Raw genomic sequence first — 19,896 nt, forward strand, 5'->3', positions numbered from 1 at the left:
TCTGTAAGATGGCTTATCATTTGAAACACTCATTACTCTGGAAGCTCATGTTTGCTGTCTTCCTCAGATTGAAGATTCAGGCTCCCACCCACCAGAGTGTCCTAACCACAGTGTGAGCCTGTGGTGGTGGAGGAGGGAGGCTCCTCTCACTCAAATTCTGCCACTATGGAGCCGATAGCTGAGGGAGAGCATGTGTAAGGAGAGCCCTGGTGCTTGGGGTGCTGAGAGAGGCATGCTAGGGCCTGTTTCCCATCCTATTGGTCTTTATCCTGTAGCTGTTTAATAGAAAATACCTAAAAGATAACTCCGTCAGGGACAGAAATGCAGCATTCTTTCTGCACACCCATTGCTTAAACCATGAGGATATGGGCTCATACTTTCTCTTCTATTGCTTGAATGCCTAATTATTTCAGAGAGAGACTGAATGAGGGCTGAGGAGATGCTCCCTGGCCCAGTCTATTAGGGTTCCTGCTGGTTAGGGTGTAGGGCTAGAAGATGTCCATCCTGAGGAGGGATGAAGTGTTGAATTTGCATTACTCTCCTAATGTGAAGATATTTTAGGCAACTAGGCTTTTATGGAGCAAAGGGGTGGCAAACCAACCTTGAAACTTGGCAAAGGAAGCAGCCAGACTTGCTGATTTGTACTGCTCTTTTTACATGAGGTGAGATTTGTGGCCCCTGGTGATATGGGCTGTTTGCAAAAGGGGAGCTTGGGTTCTCAAGGGGACTGTCCCATGGGACCAGGTGTCCAATAGTTTCAATCCCCCACTCCAGACATGCCCCAAACTAGAAACAGAGGTGTGCAGATAAGGTTTAGGTGTAACAGGGAGAAGCCTAGTAAGCAATACCTGCAGACTTGAGCCCCAGTTTGGATTGCAACTGTAAATAAAAGCTTCATATTTCTACCTTCTAGAGACATCTAGGCCTTTTTCCCCCTGTGCCTTCTTTATCTGCACAGTGGGAGCAACACTAGATGTTTGCTGCAGCAGCAGTGAGAGACGCAGTCTGAGGGTCGGGGTCACCGAAGCATGATGATAACTAGAGGGCCTCAATATTTTGCTTGAATGCTGACTTGGCCACCAGGGTGTGAACTACTGACTAATAGAAAGCAGGTGTAAGAGACTTGCTGAGAAGAGGTAAGACAGTGACAGAAGACAATGTAGTTTCTGCCAACATATTTTCATGTATGTCCCAGAAGTCAAAGCACAGAACAAAACTGAGACCCTATTACCTGCCAGTTGCATGGTATTCAAAGATGGGAAGAATCTATTTTAATATCTTATTGGTGAGATCTAGTCTATAGTAGCACTGAGCCCTCAGAATATAGAAGAGATTATTTTTCTCCTTTCATTTTCAGTGGGTTTAAATTGCTGAGATTTAAATCTATCTGAAATAGCCCTAGAGCATGCCTCCCTGTACAAGATGCAATCATCCAACTTCATCCTTTGTAATGGCTGACTTCTCTACTGACTGTAGCATTTAGCATATTTTCTGTGTCTGCTGAGGAATGTTCTGATTACCTGTTTGCATCAGGATATGCCCTAGACTTCGTTAATCTATGTTTACTATGGTAAGACTTTCCTAGCAGCTTAGTGCTAATACAGCGGATTTTAAGGGTTTGCACAGTAGCAACTCCTTCAGTAGCCAGAATCACCTCAACAGTTTAATTATTTCAACAGGATTAAGTTTTTTCATAGTCTGTCCTACCTCAGTATCTGTAGTACAAGTAATGTTGTACAAATAATCTTCATGTTGTGGTATGAAAATTATATTTGCATTCTGTTTTCTTAACAAAGACATTTTAGTTCAAGCTGTTCCTTTTCACAGCCATTACAATCCCCCACCTACTCCTTTATTTCCCTGATAAGACCAGTCAGTCTGATTCGTCTGGATGAAATCTCCATGGATATATGAATATTTCTTTGAAACCAAGTTCACTCAAGGTTGCAGACCAGTTTCCTTTCATTGCCTTCTGAGACTCCTGGCTCTGCTCCTGCATTCTGCTCCAAGCCAGATGCTGGCAGCACCAAAGACTTGCAACGGTCACAAGATTTAAGAGGCTTTGGGAAACGTGGTTGACATTCTGGCAGGGAAGACAAGACCCATGTTGTTTGAGCACTGAAGTGCTTTCTGCCCCTGTACTATCAGTCAGGCTGAATAAGGCAGGTCATTGAGATCTCAGCAGCCAAAGATATCAAAGGTCATGAAAGAACTTTCTTGGTTACTTTCTTCAAAAATTATTTCAATTTCCACACCTGAAATACTGAGTATGGGAGACTGACAGAAATGGTTTACCCCTGAATGGAAGGAGTGAGCTTGACGTGGATTGTCCACTTTTTCTGTTCCTGGCAGACAAAGGGACAGTCACTGAGCTGCAAACGGCTGCTTTCAGAGATTAATTTCTTCAAGACTGATTCCAGGCCTTGGCTAAAGAATGGCATGTTAGCTGCAAAACCATGAGCCTAATACCAAAAGCTGCTTTCACATTTCAGCATACTAGCTGCCACAGACTGTTAGGCCACACAATTACACGATAAATCTTATGCTGCAAATGAGGAAGGCAAATGTCTTGCAGCAGGTCAGTAAGCTCTAGCCAGTTTGTCAGAGGCTATTCCACCCGAGAAGCAACATGCCAGTATATTTCAGACACACCTATTGCCAATATTTTTAACCCTATTCAAGTATTCAGAAGAACAGGCCAGACCCTTCCATTGCTGTTGATATCTCAGTTTTGCCAAAACAGTGCTGGGGTGCCAACTTTCACAAGGCTGGAGCCACCAATCTGTAATGTCAGCAGGGATGTGACTACGCCTACACATTGCCACCAATCTGTGGTGTCAGCAGGATGAGCCACCTGCTTTCTGTCATAAAACTAGGAATACTTACACCTAGCTGGTGTTTTGTGTGAAACCTGGTCACACATTGCAACCCTGCCACAGCTCAGAAAAAGATTTTTATGAAGATTCTGGAATCTCCAAACAAAGACTTGCAGAGCACTTGTCACCAGGATCATTCAACATAATTTGACTTCATTCTCACCGTGGTGGTAGACCTGGGCCCAAAGTGATGGCCCAAAGGGCAGCTATGCTTTCTTCTACCCCTTTTTCAAAATAACATGGATCTTTCCTCCAGACAGCGGTCATTTAATAGCCCAACAGACATTCCCATTCTCCTCCACCCCAGTTTTATTGCTTAAATAAAGAAATAAAATGTTATTAAAACATAAATGCATCTTCTAGGAGTGGGTACAATCTACAGAGACTGATTTTTTTTTTTAAATCAAATTTTTTGAAAGTGCAAATGGCCTTTTTCAGGTGCAGCAGACCAAGGACAGGGCAGCTACTGTGAATGAGGAAAGAGGGTTACCAAAGCAAGGGCAATGGATAATCAGAGACAAGCTTCAATATAAATTATCTGTTCAGGCCTCTAGTTATCCTCTCTGCTGTTTTAGCTTTCAAACAGATGAGTACCATGCAATGTACTTTAAAATGACAATGGAAATCAGTATATCATCCCTTTGAGGAGGAGAGTCCCATTTGCAGCAACATAGCAGTGACATAGCTGAAAATCAAGTGGATTAAATGCTGCTGTGGCTCCAAGTCCTACATTACTGACAACTCATATCAACACCTCTAGGCTTCTCAGTATCATGGGTTTCAACACAGGCGGCTTCAGCACAATTCCAGCCCTCATTAACAACACAATTATGGCTAAGTTACACAGAGTGTATCCTTTGAAGGCAAACTGTGGTGAATGCAGCCCGGCCTCATCTATGTATGAAGCTAAATGGTATAAATTTGCACACCCCCTGTAAATTCATTATCCAGCCTGCAGAATAGACATCTTGGTGTATGCTGGAAAATGAGGTAGCAGATATTAGCATCCCCTGTCCACATACAGTAGGCAGATACCGTCATGCTGGAATACATCACAACATGCTGCTGTAATTATGGTGTCCTACTGAAGGTCAGGAATAAACCAGAAAGCTGTTCTGAACCCCACCCACCATGTACAATACCTTCCTCAGGACTCGGCTCTGCCCTGGGGAACAGGGCCTGATGTTACCAAGGAGCCCTTGGTGAATCTGCCCGCAAATCCACCATTCCTGTAGTTGTTACTTCAAATTAAAATCTGCCTTTGGGACTACAGACAGAGGTATGTGCTTATACCTATAAAACACTTGAAACATGTAATGAAGCAGTAATGTTATTTTAATGTTATTGCTCCTAACCCTGTGTTTGCTAAGAAAGCTGTGGGAGGGCAGGAAATGCACCTGTAATATGAGCTGGCTGGAAGGGGTTAGCTGCTTCCCTCTGACAATTTCTGGACACATACATGAGGGTTAATTTATGTCTCAATAAAAATGCCACTGGAGTTGTCCTAAAGGCTGCTTTCTTTTGTATGTCCAATACAAAGATAACCCCTGGAGGAACCTATCATGTCAAAGGATGTGCTATCAAAATCCGTCAGATGTTCAATATTGAGCATGGAACAGTAGATTAATTTTTCATGGATGGTTTAAGATAGGGTGGTTGTTTGCACAGCTCTAGTAACCAATTCTGTGCTGGTTTTTAAGGAATAACAAGAATATTGCTTCTAAATATAGGGGTGTATTGGGGATTTAAAGTGGTCATTAAGCTGTGAAAATCTCAACATTATTCAGCAAGAATGAAAAGGCTATGGGGCTACCTTTAAATGTAGTGTAACTTCAATTAAAGCCATTAATTTTGGATTTCTCCTTATCATGTGTAACTAAATAAGATTAAACTACTTTACTATACAAATGAATAAAGTCTAGAATTGTTATCACAAGAAGTTTTTAATATGATTTGTGACAAGCAATATCAAAGTTATCAACTCTCAAGCTTCATGTTCTGAAACCAGACAACTCTCAGCAACAAAAAAAGTTGTGCACTGATAAACATAGGAGGCGTATTGTATTTTTTAATTAAATATGAAAACATGAGCTGTGTACATTATTTTTTCCCTAGAAAACACAGCAATTTCAAAAGTTTATCATAAAATATTTTCATGAAATGAGTGAACCAGCAAACACATGCACTTGTGTGCCTTCCCCCCTCCCAAGAAAAAAGTGATGAGAGAGACATATGCAAATGTAATAGTTAACAGAACAAGTGGAATTTTGTCATAGTTTGGTTCTTTTTGGAAAGGATGGAATGTAACATTGTGCTTGACTTCCTATGTCACAACAAAAAATATTTGGTGCAATATTTTAACATTTTCTTTTTAAGTTTCAATCTGGTGGAGAAAAATACCTTTTTCTATAATAAAATATGTCTGTTATTTTTAAAACGTAACTTTTTTGCACAAAATAATTTTGTAAACTGTTATTTCAAGGGCAAGGTAGGCGGTCCCGTATCAGTGTCCTCCCCCCCACTTAAAAATGTGATCTGTTATCTGAAGCAAAACAGGAAAACACAAAAAAGAGCGGAGCAGAGGTTGCTTTGCAAAGAGAAAATAGGGTGTACTGGACGGGGGAGAGGGGAGGGAGCGTGTGGTGCGACAGAAAAAAGTTAAAGGTCACTTTCGCCGTAGAGCGCTGTGGAGAAGGACATGTAGTCCAGGGCACCGGGTACAGCATCACGGCCATTGTAGGGTGCCATCCTAGCAATGCAATATTCAGCCTGGTCAGGAGGCAGCTCCCGCCGCAATTCATCCACAGTGATGTAGTTCTGCAATGAGGACAAACGATAAGGCAATCGTTACTTTCTGGATACTGACTTTCCTCTGAGGGACAACCATCCCCTGTCGCACCAGGGCAGCAGGCAACACTCAGGGCTAGGGTCCCAACAATCAGACCTGTGCAGTACACCCACACAGGGAGCTCTCTGCACTTACACCCTGGGAGGACATGCACTCCTTCCCTACTGTTTGGACAAGCAAATGGTTTTTACAATGATGATTGTTTTTGTATGAGAGATGTTGGTGCAGCTGAAGAAAGACCTGGAGGTAAGTCAGGCAAGTTGTTAGTGTTAGGACTGTGCCTTCCTGTTGACAAAGGAGGTCCTGCTGAAAGTAAATGGGAGGAAGCAGAAATTTAATTTGGATGCTGTTGCTCACCAGCAGGAAGTAACAGCTGCTTGTGCTCCTTGGGAGTTGCCATTCCCTCTCTTCAGAGAAAGGGAAGGGGCCAATCCCCACTAGCTCTTGCTAGAGCACCAATGCAAGCAGCAGACAAGCAAACACCTTGTATTGCTTCCACAGTTCCAGCAACACTCCTTTCACTGTGGACATTTTTTAATAAGCAAGCAAAACTTATGTAAATTTGGCTTCTGGAGTGTGACTGCACTGAGCTGAGCTAGCTCGGTCTCTCTCCAGGCAGTAGGTAACAGTAGTTGCCTGTTTGCTAATCATAATCACTATGTTGTCTTTAGCTAACTGACTCACGGCCATTTGCAGTCTGTCTGAGCAATAGCTCAGGTTTCACACTATCACTCTCTCTCCTATGACTTCTTATAATTTCTTTTTCCCTTTCACTTTAATGACTGGGGTATGAGGCACTTTTCTTCAAAACGAAATATTAATTCCTGTTACAGTCACCAGAGAAGTTAAACACTGACAAGTATATGTAACATACTGTACAGAGTAAACAAGTTAATAAGTAATACTGCATCTCAAAGTACCTATTTATTCAGTGGTTAGCTTATCTGAGTAACACAGAATTTTCTGGCCTCAAAAGACAATAGAACTGGCTTCGGTCAGGTATATGTCTAAAGGACAGGCATCATGTGTTTCTAGATAACAATCAAAAAAATATTTTTAGTGAAAAATGGAAACCAGTACTGGATTTAAGGGTAACTCATTACAATCTGAGAAATGGTATCCAACATCTCATGTGAGATAACTAAAATCATTAGCAAATAAAGAGATATATTAATATTACATGTGCATATTATTTGTTCAGTTACATAAAAATTAGCGGGCATTGTTATATAAGAAAAAAAGATTGCGTTTTTTTATCAGCTGCTTCCCCAATGATGTAAATTCAAAAAATTAATACTTTTCATATCACCCTGAGTTCTCCTACATTCAACCAATTTCTGTGGTTAAAAGATGACCCCCTGCAGATACAGCATATCCTCAATGAAAGTCTATTGATCGTGTACCAATTGATAGTGACATGTAAATCTAACAAAGATAATCTCAAGTTTACAGCTGTCAGTAATGAACAGTTTTCCAGACTAATCAAAAACCACCTGTTGAACTTGTTAATTTTAAAATAACATTGCGACCAAGCTCTTAATTAAAATTTTGAAGCAAGAGTGGGCTGCAAAGTTCTGACTGACAGCTGAGCAAGACTTTTGAGTGCCTTAGCAGGCTGCTCATTAACCCACACTTTAACCTTGCACTCCTTCAGCACTACATAATGCTCCTGTGAAAACACCCTCCCCATGGCAGAGTGCTTCCCTTGACACTTTCTCTCAGAGACAAGAGAAAAAAGAAAGCAAAAATTAAGCAGATACAGGAAACCAAGGTGTGGAGCCTGACCTTATCTCCAGCCAGGATCTTGAAGGAAGCCATAACCTGGTCAGCAGTATCTGTATCTGCTGTCTCCCGGGACATGAAGTCGATGAAGGCCTGGAAGGTCACTACACCCAAACGGTTTGGGTCGACGATGCTCATGATGCGGGCAAACTCTGCCTCTCCCTGGAGAGCAAGAGAGTCATGTCAGCCTGGGGACTTAGGCAGCAGTGCTACCAAAGTGAGGAGAAACAGTTCTGCAGCTCATCTCACAGGCTAGAAAACAAAGCCAAATAGAAAACACCTCAGGGATTCTTTTAATCAGGATGTTCTTTTTTAGTTTGCTGTTGTGTACAAATGCTTCCTACTAATTTGTCTGCTGGAATAAAACATTGCCAGCTATGCCTGAGGATAACATCCAGCCCTAGGACAGTGTTCCTATTGGGGAACAATACCAGCTGACTTCAGAGGAAGACCCAAATTTCTCTACACATGTGCTAGATGTCTGTAGCAATATTTGAAGATCAGCACTTCTCAAATCCTTTTACTTTCATTTACTTAAAAGAAAACTACTACAGTTTTTTTCAGCTGACAGAAGAGACGTCTCTGGGATATTTTATAGTATTTACTCATCTTTAATAGGCAAGCTATGCAAAGAAGGACTTGCATATCTGGAGTGGACATGGGAAACAGTCTCTACAGGGAAGATCCTACAAAGAAGTTTTGCCACAGAAACCAAAACCTTGTAATGTAGTTTTCTTCATTTCTTTCTGCATTTAAACCAAAGGTTCTCATCTCTGGGATTCCTTCCTCCTCAGATAAGGTGGAGGGAAGAGCAGAGCAGAGTCTTTTCCTGGGAACAGGCTCTCTTAACATATTCAGAACAGTATACATTCAAATGTAATTAAGATACCTAATCAAATGTTATAATCTTGGCACGCCACACCAAAGAGTCTGTATTTATACTGGGCTGATGAGTAAGATGATTAAACGCTATTTTGCCTGATATCAGGAGCAAAGACACCAAAAGTGCAGATGAATATGCTTGCCCTGTGCTCTTCTCCTGCCCTTTGATGAGCATCAGTCTTTGGTGAAGTTCTTCCTATTAGCTGTCATGCCTCTCAAGGTGTGACATTACTGATCTGAATATTCAGGTATTCTGGTGAGGAAAAAGCTACAGGGCGAATGACTGGAACTTGAACTTACATGTACAGGAAAGGAGATGTGAAATGAATGGTAGGAATGAGAGGAGCAGCATTCTGAGTGTATTCAGAAGTGAGGTCACATATACATCTCAATGATTTCAACTGATATTCAGGGTTGGGGAGGTTGTGTGTGCTATGCAGAGAGCAAGCACCAATATGAGGAAGCTTACTATTTCTTCCACTAGTAGATACTCAGTTTGATAAATATAATTTTTATTTGAAACATACAGGAATTAGATAATTATTTCCATTTTTGTACCTTTGGCTAGAGCTGTGAGACAAGAGTTTCACACGTACAACTAAGACTAGATTTAACATTGCTGATAATTCTGGAAAATAAGGCTATATTTACCTTGATTCACTACACATTCTCCCTGTATTTTTGAAGGTGCCTACAGAATCACTTTGAATAGGAATGACAGAGGGCTCTACATTACCATATTGTAACCCATGGAGATAAGGCAGGCTCGGAAATCTTCACAATCCATCATACCAGTCTTCTTCTACAGAGAATGACGCAAAGATGGAAAAAGCCAAAAGAGAAAAGGGAGACCAGTCCAGGGAGAAATGAACCCACAGGAGATGTTATAAAGAATGAGTTTCAGAGGGGAGAAGATAGAAGGGGGATTTACAGGACAATGAAGAGTAACAGAGGAAAGGTAGTTTGTGAACCCATGAAGAAGCAAAGGTGGTTTTGGACATGGAATAGTTTATACACAAGAAACATATTGGTGATGAAAAAAGAGCAAGAAGATATTAAGCAAGACAGATTGAGGAATGGACAATGAAAGGAGTTAGTTTTAAGTGACACAGAAGGAAAAGAACAGTTTGAAGACATAAAAGGAATTCTCCCAAGACAAAAAATTAAGGAATTAAAAAGGAAGAGATACCAAAGTGCATTTAGAAAGTAGTATAGAAAAGTGATGTATATATAGTCAAACACAAGAACAACAACAACAGATGGATTAAGACAAACAAGAAAAGAAAGGAAAAAACCTGTTATTTTTTCACAGTTTAATATCTGGCTGTGTTCACCACTAGCTTTCAGTACCTGTGCATCGTTTCCAATATCGTAACCCAAGCTGATGAGACAGGCTTTGAATTCCTCAGGGCCAAGTGTGCCGGAGTGGTCCTGGTTATGCGGTGTGCCAGGCAGCAGGACATGCAGTGCCAGTGCGGTGACGGTGTGGGGCAGAAGGAAGGGAGACACAGAGGAGATCAAAGGGAGGTGAAAGGACAACAAACAGGTGCACCATGCAGTGGGTGAGGAGAGAGGAACAGGAAGAATGACATGCAGATAGAAAGACAGGGAAGAAAAATAAAAAGTGCACAACATTAGATATCACAATGACATTTCAGGATGTGCTAAAAATGCTCTTGGAACAGTTCCTTCTCAGAGAGCTCATCCCATGTTTAGAGCATTTGAATGACAAAAACAGCTGATGCTCAGAAGCCTCTAGATCTCAATCTCCCAAGTGAATTACTTGCATCACTGCTTGTTATCCAGTGTCAGAAGCCCTGTGTTTCACTAGTAACCCAGAGTGCAGGTAAGCAGGCAGAGGCAGTGGGAAGCATTGCCTTAATCTTATAGTCAAAAGTGAGGGCAAGTATGTTTGGCAACACACCCAAGGAAGCTTAGCTGTCAGGGCATCCCAGGAACAGACAAAGAAAACCAGCTGAAGCTCAGGGGAGCAGCATTACGGCTGTATTTGAGACCTGCACAGGGGCTGGAGCTTTGACTGGCAAAGCTATTTCAAGTGCTCAGCTCTGCCAGCAGCACGGATGTACAGTGCAGCACAACATGGCTCGGCAGCTGCTCCTCCCTTTGCTCATTGCCCGCTCCCCCAGTGTTTGGATGTATCCCTCAAATAATACACTAGCTACTACAGGAGCTAAGAATCCCCATCCATCCTGCAGAATTTTAGCTCACAACAGCCCCAAAGCACTGAAGAGCCCCTGCCTGCTGGCACCACCTCTGACCAGATCAAGGAAGCTACAGACAGGATGATGAGGCCAATTTCAAGTGACTTTCTTCAAGAAAACCCAGTTTTTGAAGTGAATATTAAGCCTTCATAATCAAATAGTTGAAGGTGGGAAAACCCTGTTCTATCTGCATTAACATTCAGACTGTTGTGAAGGAAGGGGAAAATGATATGAAGGTCAAAATATAAAATCTTCAGGGCTTCATGGGCCCCACTCCTAAGAGAAGAACCCATGGTTTATTTTTCTTAGCTAGAGTAGGGTTGAAATAGCCAGTGTTCAGCAATTTAAAAGCACTGCCAATCTCTGAGAGCAGGCTGTCCTCAGATATATAGCAGAGATGGTGTAGAAGTGTGGAGAACAGATGGTCCCAAGAATTTCATAAACCAAATAATAATTTGCTCTCTGGAGAGGAATAGATAAAAGTCTAATTGCCTAAAAAAGCCTTCAAAACTCTCCATACCCTTGTGCTTTACTGGGAAATTTTGCAGCTTCCTATGAAGACATACCTCTCTCAGGCTAACAATCACTTGGCAGTCTTCACAGAAATGAGTGATCCACAGGAGTGGCATTTTTAAGAATGAAACATCTTCTGTGATCCTGTTTTATCACAGTGACTGCTTGTTTTTTATTGCACTGAGCAGTCCACATGGAAGCTTGTAGCTGCAGTCAGCACTGACTTACCCTGTCAAAGTGGTTGAAAGAAGCCCGGAACTCATTCATCTGTTCCTGGCTGATTCCTTTGGCATCACGGGTCAGGATCTGGTTTTCCACTTCGTTGATGGTTCTAGCAATTGTTGTTAGTAACTGCTCCCAGCCCACGCGGATATGCTAGTAAAAGAGGTCAGGACAATACTGAAATTAAGAAGTTGCTCTTCTGTTTCTGAGGCCAGTGGATCAGATGGATCAGTGCTACTTATTGCAAATTAAATGATCCTAGTGTGGAAGGCAGTCCCTGGTGTCCATTTTCTCAGAAAAGATTCCTTCTAATCTGCAGGTGTTTAAAATCTGAATTTTGATCGAAAAAACCTCATACTGAAGAGGCCAGTTTCTGATTATTCTTTCTTTTTCTTAAGAAAAACTTGGTCCTACTACAAAATTCCTTTACCTGATCAATGCAACATATTGGAGGCCTTTAACACAAATGAGAGTCAAGCCCAGTGCTTCTAGGACTTACTTAAGCAGAAGACTCTCCTTGGTCAAGAAACTGAATAAAACACAGTGCTTGGAAGACACAGCAGCTCCTCTGCTTCTGCTGTTGTTTAATGGAAATGGCCAGAAACCAAAAAACCAAGTTTCAAAGCCTGTCTGTGTTCAGCTGGACTAATGTTGAACTCAGACTGCTCCCAAGAAACTTCTTATTATCAACAGGAAGCCAGTCTCTAACTTTAAAAAAAACTTCTGCTGAACTTTTTTTTCCCTGCCAGGTAGTGGCAGCTCAAAATCATCAGCACTTCCCTTTCTAATCCCAGCTAACACAATCAGGTGGCAGGAGAAATGAGACTTGTCAATTTTTCAGACAACACTGTGGGATCTCATTCAGGTGATTTCCGTTTATATTTGCAAGTACATTGGAATGATTGGCATAAAGTATAGTAAGGCAAAAATTAAATTCTGTGACATGTCACTGCACGTTTGGCCATATTATCAAGCTCTCCATTTTCCTGAGAGCCACAGCACGCTGCCAGAGCTATATGTGGCTGATGCTAACTGGCCACAGCAGATGAGGCTGTCTAGTTGCTGCCAGAACATTTACCTCCATGGTGTAGTTGGTGTGCTTGTTGTCAAAGATAAGGGCTTCCTGGATCAGCTGGTGGTCTCCTTCCAGCTGGTCAATCTTTGGTTTGTAATTCACAATGCTTTTCTCGTACTGCCGCAAGTGGTTGAGCTGGTCCTCCAGGGTCCCGTGCATCTCTATTGAAATGCGGCCAATCTCCTGCATTATTAGCAAAGCCAAGGTACTTAAGACTCCACTGAAAGGACAAGCCCCAACATGCCTGACATTTATTGCAGCTATTTCCCTCTCACACAGCATGATGATTCAAAAACAAAAAAAAACAAACACTCATGGAGCAGTTACTTCACTGAAGCTGAGACAGTGTCAGCAAAAACTTTAGCACATCGTTGAACATTTTTCAAGTGAGGTGAATCACATAAAATGTGTCTAATACAAGGATACAAAAAAGAAGAAAAGTGCAGTCCATAAGCCAGTAATCTACCAAGCCAGATCTTTCTCTGGTGTACTGTCTGCCATTAAGTTAGCTCTTCATAGAGACATTTCTGTAAGTACTCTCCTCTTTCCAACTCCTGCCACCAGTAATAGCTTTGTATTTTTGCGTTTTATCAACTCCAATGACTTTAACTCAAATCTTGCCTAAAGAGAGATCTCCCTTAAAAATGTCTCCTCTGCAGACATTTGGCATATTAATTGTATTTATTTAGTCACATGCATCAAGACCATTTCTGTGCAAGCAATTACACAAACTGTCTCTGATCTAGGATTTCGAATTTGTTGCATATAAACACAAATCTTAAAATACCAGTGTTCCCCATCTTAAGTAATGCTTTTTTTCTGGTACTAGAGTTAGAGGAAGGAAAGTACAAGAGCCTCAGCAACCAATATCAGTCTCTGGATTCTTGATATATTCTATGACGCTTCTCTTGCTGCAACTTCAAGAAAGAATGGCTGTGACAGTGGTCAAGAGACATCATGAATAAGAGTACCAGTGAAGACCACAGCAAAAAACAGAGTTTCAAAATTTGCAAAGCACTACCTCCATCTTGGTCTGGATCCAGGGTCCAATGACATTGGCCTGTGCACCAAACTGTTTACGAAGTCGTTCATTTTGCTGCTGGCGAGCGTGTTCTTCCATCAGGGCTTGATCCCTTCTGGGCACCAGCTGCCGCACCTACAACAAAGAGTAACTCTGTGCAGTTTAGACACACAAAGGCACATGTACAGGAAATGCAGAAGTTGCCACAAGGGAGGGAGGAGTGGGTGTTTGCAGTGAATACAAGCTGTCATATGGTTTTAGTCACAATGGGCAAGCTCACAGAATATGAATCCTATCTGCTGTAGGATACACACAAACTCATGTCAGGCCATGGAAGACCAGAAGCAGCTTCCATTCATTATTTGGGTTTTTGGTGGCTCATGATAACTGAGTTGCAGGATTCTGTTCCGAGCTCACATTGGTGATTTTGTTTGGTGGTAAGAACTATAAGCACAACAGGTACAGGCAGTAGCTGCTCTTTTAGGATTACAGCAGGGTAAGGCTGCTTGGTGCATAGATAGAACATCTGAAGGGCTGAATGGTGACAAAGGATACTGATTCACATGCTATAATTACCTGCAGCAACTGAAGACTAAAAACTTCAAAGCTTTCAAATCTAGCAACTTTCATTTAAAATTAGCATGTAAAAGGGGGTCTGATGTGCCTTAGGCAATTATATCAAAGATCTCTTCCCTTCTCCAAGTACAGGGCAATTGGGCCAAAACCAAATGACAAAAGCCCACTAAACTCAGCAGTAAGCATGAGAGGGTAGCTGCAGAGTAAATAATCCATTTCCTGGGGCCCACAGTGATTGAGCAGTGACATTGTCCCCCACTACACTGCAAAGCTGCAAAGAACTCACATGTTCCCATTTGCCATTGATCTCATGTGGGGTGATTGTAGTGTAAGGATTAGTTCCTGCCATGTTGACATGATATGTCTGGACAATCTTTGAGACTTCATTGTGGATTCCCAAGATGGCTTGTCGCTCCTTGTCTGCATCTGGCAACGTGGCTTTGAACTGCTCATGAGCTGTGGTCAATCCCTGCAGAAGGAAGGCAGCAGCAAAGGGTGGTTAAGAACATTATTTATGAAATAGCCTCTTCAGCAAATGTATTCCTGAAGTGACTGTAAAAGCTAACCTATTCCCAGAACACAATGCAGGCTACCTTAATATACTTTTCAGGTTCTCTCAGTATCACTAAATGGGATATTTTAAGTAGATAAATGGTGTGAAGTCTTGTTTTCCCACTCTTTCTGTCCCATGTTGACCAGTGACAGAGATCACATACCAAAAAAGGGAATAATAACAGCTTATAATTTAGGGGGAACTATTTCTCCAACACTGCTCAGTGACTGCTTGTTAGCCTCTGGGGAAGAAGATCTGACTACTAGAGTAACTATTAAAAAAAAGTCACACTAGTTTAAATGCCCTATATGCTCTTCTTCCACTAGGTATGAACTATTTCTACACCAAAAGTACCCAGGTGGGTACTGAGGGTCAGATTCAATTTGATCAGAGTCACTTAGAACCAGGTGAAGGTCTTTCAGCCAACTGCAAACTTGCACAGGCATCACATGCTCCTGCTGCTGGAAAACAGCTCCTTCTCCGGGACCACAAGAGGCCCTTCCTGCTCCCTGTCTCGCTGCGGTGCCCGGGCTGTGCTCCAAGGACTGATGTTGGGGTGTGCTTGCTGGTACTTTGCAACCAGCTGACAAACCAGCTGGTCCTGGCTCATCTCCCACTGCTTCTACAGGCCTTTAAGGTACTTCATCTCAGAAACCTAGAAGATCAAGCCTAGGGAAAGAGGCAGGAAAATGCATGGGAAACAGAGGTATGTGCAGGGATAAGCAAGGGAACCGTGTGGATAGAAGAAGGAATGAAAGTAAACCACGTGATTGACTGCTCTCTCTCACAACACACACTGTTAAGTACTTTCTGTAAAATTCCTTCCTTACACTCTGACTCATTGCTTTGCAGCTGCTGTAGTGGCCATAGAGATGTAGTACAAGTCTGGGGGCTGGGAAAGACAGTCATAAGGAGACAACGGAAATGGTTAAGTGCTGTTTAGATTATTCTGCATTAAGAAAGACTTAATGAACTCCTTTGTTAAGGAGGGAAGGATAACTCAGTAACTGTCAGTACTGCACCGAAGTCCCGGGCTGTTGTGTTCCCTGTAGGTGTCCCATTTGCTGCCTCACTGATAGTGACACTCCTGTCAGACATTCTGGCAAAGACCTGACTTGGATTCTTTTCACTAGCCCATCAAGCAGGTGAAATAGAAGTCCCCGCTGCAGTCCAGGAAAGAGTAATTCCTGCTCTCCAAGGTCTGCAAATTACCTTATGTACTTCAAGTTGCTTTCCTAACACCCTTTCAGAAGGGCAAAAACTGAGATAGTGTGTTTGTTGTCTTAGAGAAGGCAAGACAACTTTGATTTCAAATGGTAATTCAGCACCCAAGTGGACAATTCTGTTTTTTCTTGTGCTTAGCACCAAAAACCAGCTAGTAGCTCAACTGTCCTCATGGCACATCCTATCACATAGGACCAAATGACCTGGACATGTCATTCCATGTGAGAACTGACCTGCAGACCCTGTAAGCAGCACTAAGCTTTGCTTAGTGGGTTAAGAAAAATTCCACAAGACCCTAAAAGGTTCTCTCAGTTTTCAGGTTTCCATTAATATGGCTTCAGAGTTACTCTGAAAAATCTATTTTCAGTTTTTGTGTTCAGCTAGGATGATGTATGTATGTATGCTTTATACCTATTCAGATCCAGGGTTTTGGAGAAAATAAGGAAAAACATACTCATTTTTGTTTCTCTTGATAAGGCCCACTCAATAGAGCAGAAGCACCAAAATATAACATATACATTCATACCATTCTGAACTCATACAACTCAGGAGACCACAAACCTCTAATTGTTCCCACCTAACTGGTGCAAATGACTGCTCTGTACCTGGATCTCCTCAATGGTGTGAACGATGAATGTGTCCTGCAGATCTTCCATGGCCCCTTCCATCCAGTTATTGAAAGGGGCAGCTCGTTTGGCATACTCCAGGTACAACTGGTCAATTGTTTCCAGTAGTTTCTCTGTCCTCTGTGCATGCACAAAAATAAATAAAAGAAAGAAAATCAGGAGAGATGGTTGGAGAAGAATAACCACATAGATATATGAGTTGTCTGATCTGGTCCTTCCTTTCAGTCCTCCTTGGTGCTCCCAGGATGACACGTCAGTAAAAATCTGTTTTTAAGAGATCACACATTGGACAGATTTCTTCCCTCTAAAGGAAATAAAATAAATCCAAGGTCCTTTGAAATAAAACAATACAAGGCAAAATTTCAGGCAGAATGAGATTACAAAACACACTAAAAAGTAAAAATATATCAATAGCCTGAGCAAACAAATGGCACCATAACTGAGCTGAAGAAAAGCAGGCTAGGTATACTGAAATGTAGCCCATGTTTACAATCTAGGATGTTCTAAGAGTTCCTAAGTGAGCTGATATTGCTTGTGCCCACTGCAGCTTGGCCCCAACAAACACACTACCCAGAAGGTCCAGCTCATGACGTGTCTCACCTCCAAGGCTTCTCTACGTTTCTGGGTTAGGGCACCCAGATTATCCCACTGATCACAGATCTTCTGGCACCTGGCATTGACACTGGGAGAGTCGTAATAGTCCAGCTCACTACAAAGGGTGGGAAAAAATGACAAGAAGTCAAATAATGACCCTGTACAGAAATAAGAGAAACCTATTACAAATCTTCATCAGTCTTGAAGACAGATTCAGACAAAGAGCTCATGTTCACTGCAAATAAAGCAAGTCAGGATGACTTGTTTAGCAAGTTTAGGAGACACTATATGTTATGCTGAACTAAACAGCATAGAACAGGACTACCCAAGGCCTCAGCAAATACTGGGGCTGGCTACCTGATGGGAATAACTTGCCAAAGGGGGAGGGGAATAGAGACGTTTACTCAAACTGGAAATAAGCAGATTATGATGAGAGCAATCTGCTCCTGTATTCTGCTTAAGAATATTATGCAGCCTAACAAACTGTGTCTTATACATCAGAATGGAAACAGAAGATTTTATTAGGAACACTAAGAAACTGCTTAAGATTGTCCTAAGAATTGTATAGTACAGGTGGCAAGGAATAGCTATGTTACATAACCCAGTAAATTTATTTAGGACAATCCCAGAATAACTGTGTAGGTTTCTCTCCTATATGCCTGACAAGAAGTGTTTTGCTGAAATGTCTAAAAGGCTGACACTCAAGGAACACAAGCTGGTAAAAGTATGACTGGGGAAAGGAGAACAAAGGGGCACACTAAAGCTTGCAGCCTTGCATGCTTCATGCTCTGCACGTGTGCAAAGAGGGAGAAATCTGCAGAGGAAGACCAGCCAATCTGGGAAGTGTCAGCCTTGAAAGAAAACTTCCAAATAAATCACTGCGAATAAATCACTGAGTGACCCTGAGCCATCTGATGAGCAGTTCTTTAAGCAGTAATGCATGTTACACTTTTGCCCCACACCCATCCTTGTTTCTTCATGCCATTGTATTGCCCTCCTGAGGTGTGTGGGCACAGCTGTTGGTGGAGTCCTCCAGTAAACTAGCCAGGTAACTGATGGGGGCTAAAAATAACTTCTTTGCTAGGTTTTTAATCCAGATCAGTTGCTTGATCTACTTTGCTGCAGAGCCAGCACTGCAGATGAAAGAACTCATTCTGAAAGCCTAACCTGTAACACACCTGTGCTGGACCACTGCAGCTAAGGAGGGGAATGTGCAATGTCCCCAAACATTCCTGCCATGGGTAGCTACACTGGCTCCCTCCACACCCTCTGCCACTTGGTAAGTGTGTCTCTGGGGGAGAAAAGAGCTCTACCATGGGTTTTCAGGGCATGGCCTCTTTGCTGATGTGCAAGATGGCTTTTATAATAATAGCAAAGCCTGCTGTTCTCACACTTTAGAAGAAATAACCCCTCTCACATCTTAGGCCTCAATCTTCCCTATTGCTCTTAGAGCTGCAGCTGCTCTGGCCAAAATGTAGTGTGTGCTTTGGAAGTGGCAAGTCAGGTAATACTTGCTGACTAGACAGACACAGTTTTAATCTTACTGACATGGAGGATTGCCTTGAATCCTCCTCCTGTTCCAAGGTCAATCCTCCGGTGGAAAAGACAGCAATTCCGTAAATCTCTGTTGTTAAAGAAGATAGTAATCTTGATCCAATAATCCTAATTTTTTAGAGAAAAACACCTCTTCAGTCCAAGAGGACTGATCTTGGCCCAGACATTATCTTCAGATAGGCCAGTGTGATATATAAATCTTTTAAAAATAGGAAACCAAGTCAGAACCAAGTAGTTCAGACTGTTTTTTGCCAAGAAACATGCAGGGTTTCAAAACCGCTCTGTGCTGCAGCTGCTAGCTCTTTGCCTGCCTGCTATCTCTAGCAATCCTGATGAGGCCCCCATTTCTCTTGGTAACTTGTATTATTTCAGGAAAAGGAGTGGACGTCAAGGTTTCCAGGCTGGAGGGAAGCAAGGAGAGAGCTGATCTACTGCGAGGATGCCCTGCAGCAAGTGTTGAACAGAGTGCACACAGGGCAGGTACTTCTGGGGGAAAGAATGCGGCCATGGTGGGCTCAAGCAGCTTTTTCCTTGCTGGAATAAGGAGGACGTTTTTGTTTTGTTTTGTTTTTGTTAAAGAGAGCAAACCGAGACCCTCCTATCCTCTCCTTTTTACTTCTGTTCCTGGTAAAGTATGACAGTATTACAGGTCTGAAATACAGCATGTGCCAGAAGCAGGCCAGACTCTTTAGGAAAGGGTTCATGGCAGCATAATGAACTGAAAGAGGATGGAAACTTGGCTTAGGTGTATAATTCTGCCTCCTCCCCACCAGCACCCACGCTCATCCATTTTCTGGCCTGCTGTTCTGGTGTGTCCGGATACTGGATAGCAGTATCCTAGATACTGTTTGGAAACACTGGGAATTCCCAGCATTTTTGTATGGGGATGGATTTTTGCTCTCCAGAGGGCAAAGCTGACTAAGCCTCCCTGGCCCCAAGGATGCGACGTGTGCTGGGGTGCCATACTTGAGCTCTTGTGCAATAGCAGCAATCTGTTCCACGCGGTCCTGGTGTGCAGCCAGGTCACTCTCAAAGGCCTCGTGTTTCTTCAGCAGGGCCTTTATCTCCGAGAGGGTAGCAGTTTCGTAATCCTTCTGCTGCAGCATTGCTTCCTTTCCTGGGGAGGGAGCCAAAGGACAGAAGAATGAAGGACAGGACCCAGGGCGGCCAAAGCCAGCTCCTGCCACCCAGGCACCCTCGAGGGCCCTCAAAAGGGCATGGCCTTGGTCCAGCTGCCCTGCCCGAGGCTTGTCCCTGTGCCTGCTGGCCTAGAGAAGCACAATGCTCACTTTCAAACCACGAAGTGTGACTTTGCCATTAACAACATA

The 19,896-nt window shown here is 42.6% G+C and overlaps 1 protein-coding gene across 4 annotated transcripts in view; it reads right to left on the reverse strand.

Annotated features, from left to right (window-relative positions):
• Positions 1 to 4,924: 4,924 nt before the first annotated feature.
• Positions 4,925 to 19,896, reverse strand: part of ACTN1 (actinin alpha 1) — an 85,664-nt gene continuing 70,692 nt past the window's right edge. For 2 of the 4 annotated variants that reach the window (XM_021537054.3, XM_021537052.2), the window contains exons 12-22: positions 19,535 to 19,685; positions 17,021 to 17,129; positions 16,400 to 16,540; positions 14,304 to 14,486; positions 13,442 to 13,576; positions 12,424 to 12,603; positions 11,352 to 11,498; positions 9,739 to 9,819; positions 9,125 to 9,190; positions 7,510 to 7,668; positions 4,925 to 5,693 (exon numbers count right to left, since the gene is read on the reverse strand). In XM_021537054.3, the coding sequence (XP_021392729.1) occupies positions 5,535 to 5,693; positions 7,510 to 7,668; positions 9,125 to 9,190; positions 9,739 to 9,819; positions 11,352 to 11,498; positions 12,424 to 12,603; positions 13,442 to 13,576; positions 14,304 to 14,486; positions 16,400 to 16,540; positions 17,021 to 17,129; positions 19,535 to 19,685 (1,511 nt within the window). In that variant the 3' untranslated portion in view covers positions 4,925 to 5,534. The remainder of the gene's footprint in view (positions 5,694 to 7,509; positions 7,669 to 9,124; positions 9,191 to 9,738; positions 9,820 to 11,351; positions 11,499 to 12,423; positions 12,604 to 13,441; positions 13,577 to 14,303; positions 14,487 to 16,399; positions 16,541 to 17,020; positions 17,130 to 19,534; positions 19,686 to 19,896) is intronic. The other 2 variants (XM_077784101.1, XM_021537055.2) reach the window with 1 other exon arrangement.

The sequence above is a fragment of the Lonchura striata genome, chromosome 6 (genome assembly GCF_046129695.1).
Source record: "Lonchura striata isolate bLonStr1 chromosome 6, bLonStr1.mat, whole genome shotgun sequence".
NCBI classification, from domain to species: domain Eukaryota; kingdom Metazoa; phylum Chordata; class Aves; order Passeriformes; family Estrildidae; genus Lonchura; species Lonchura striata.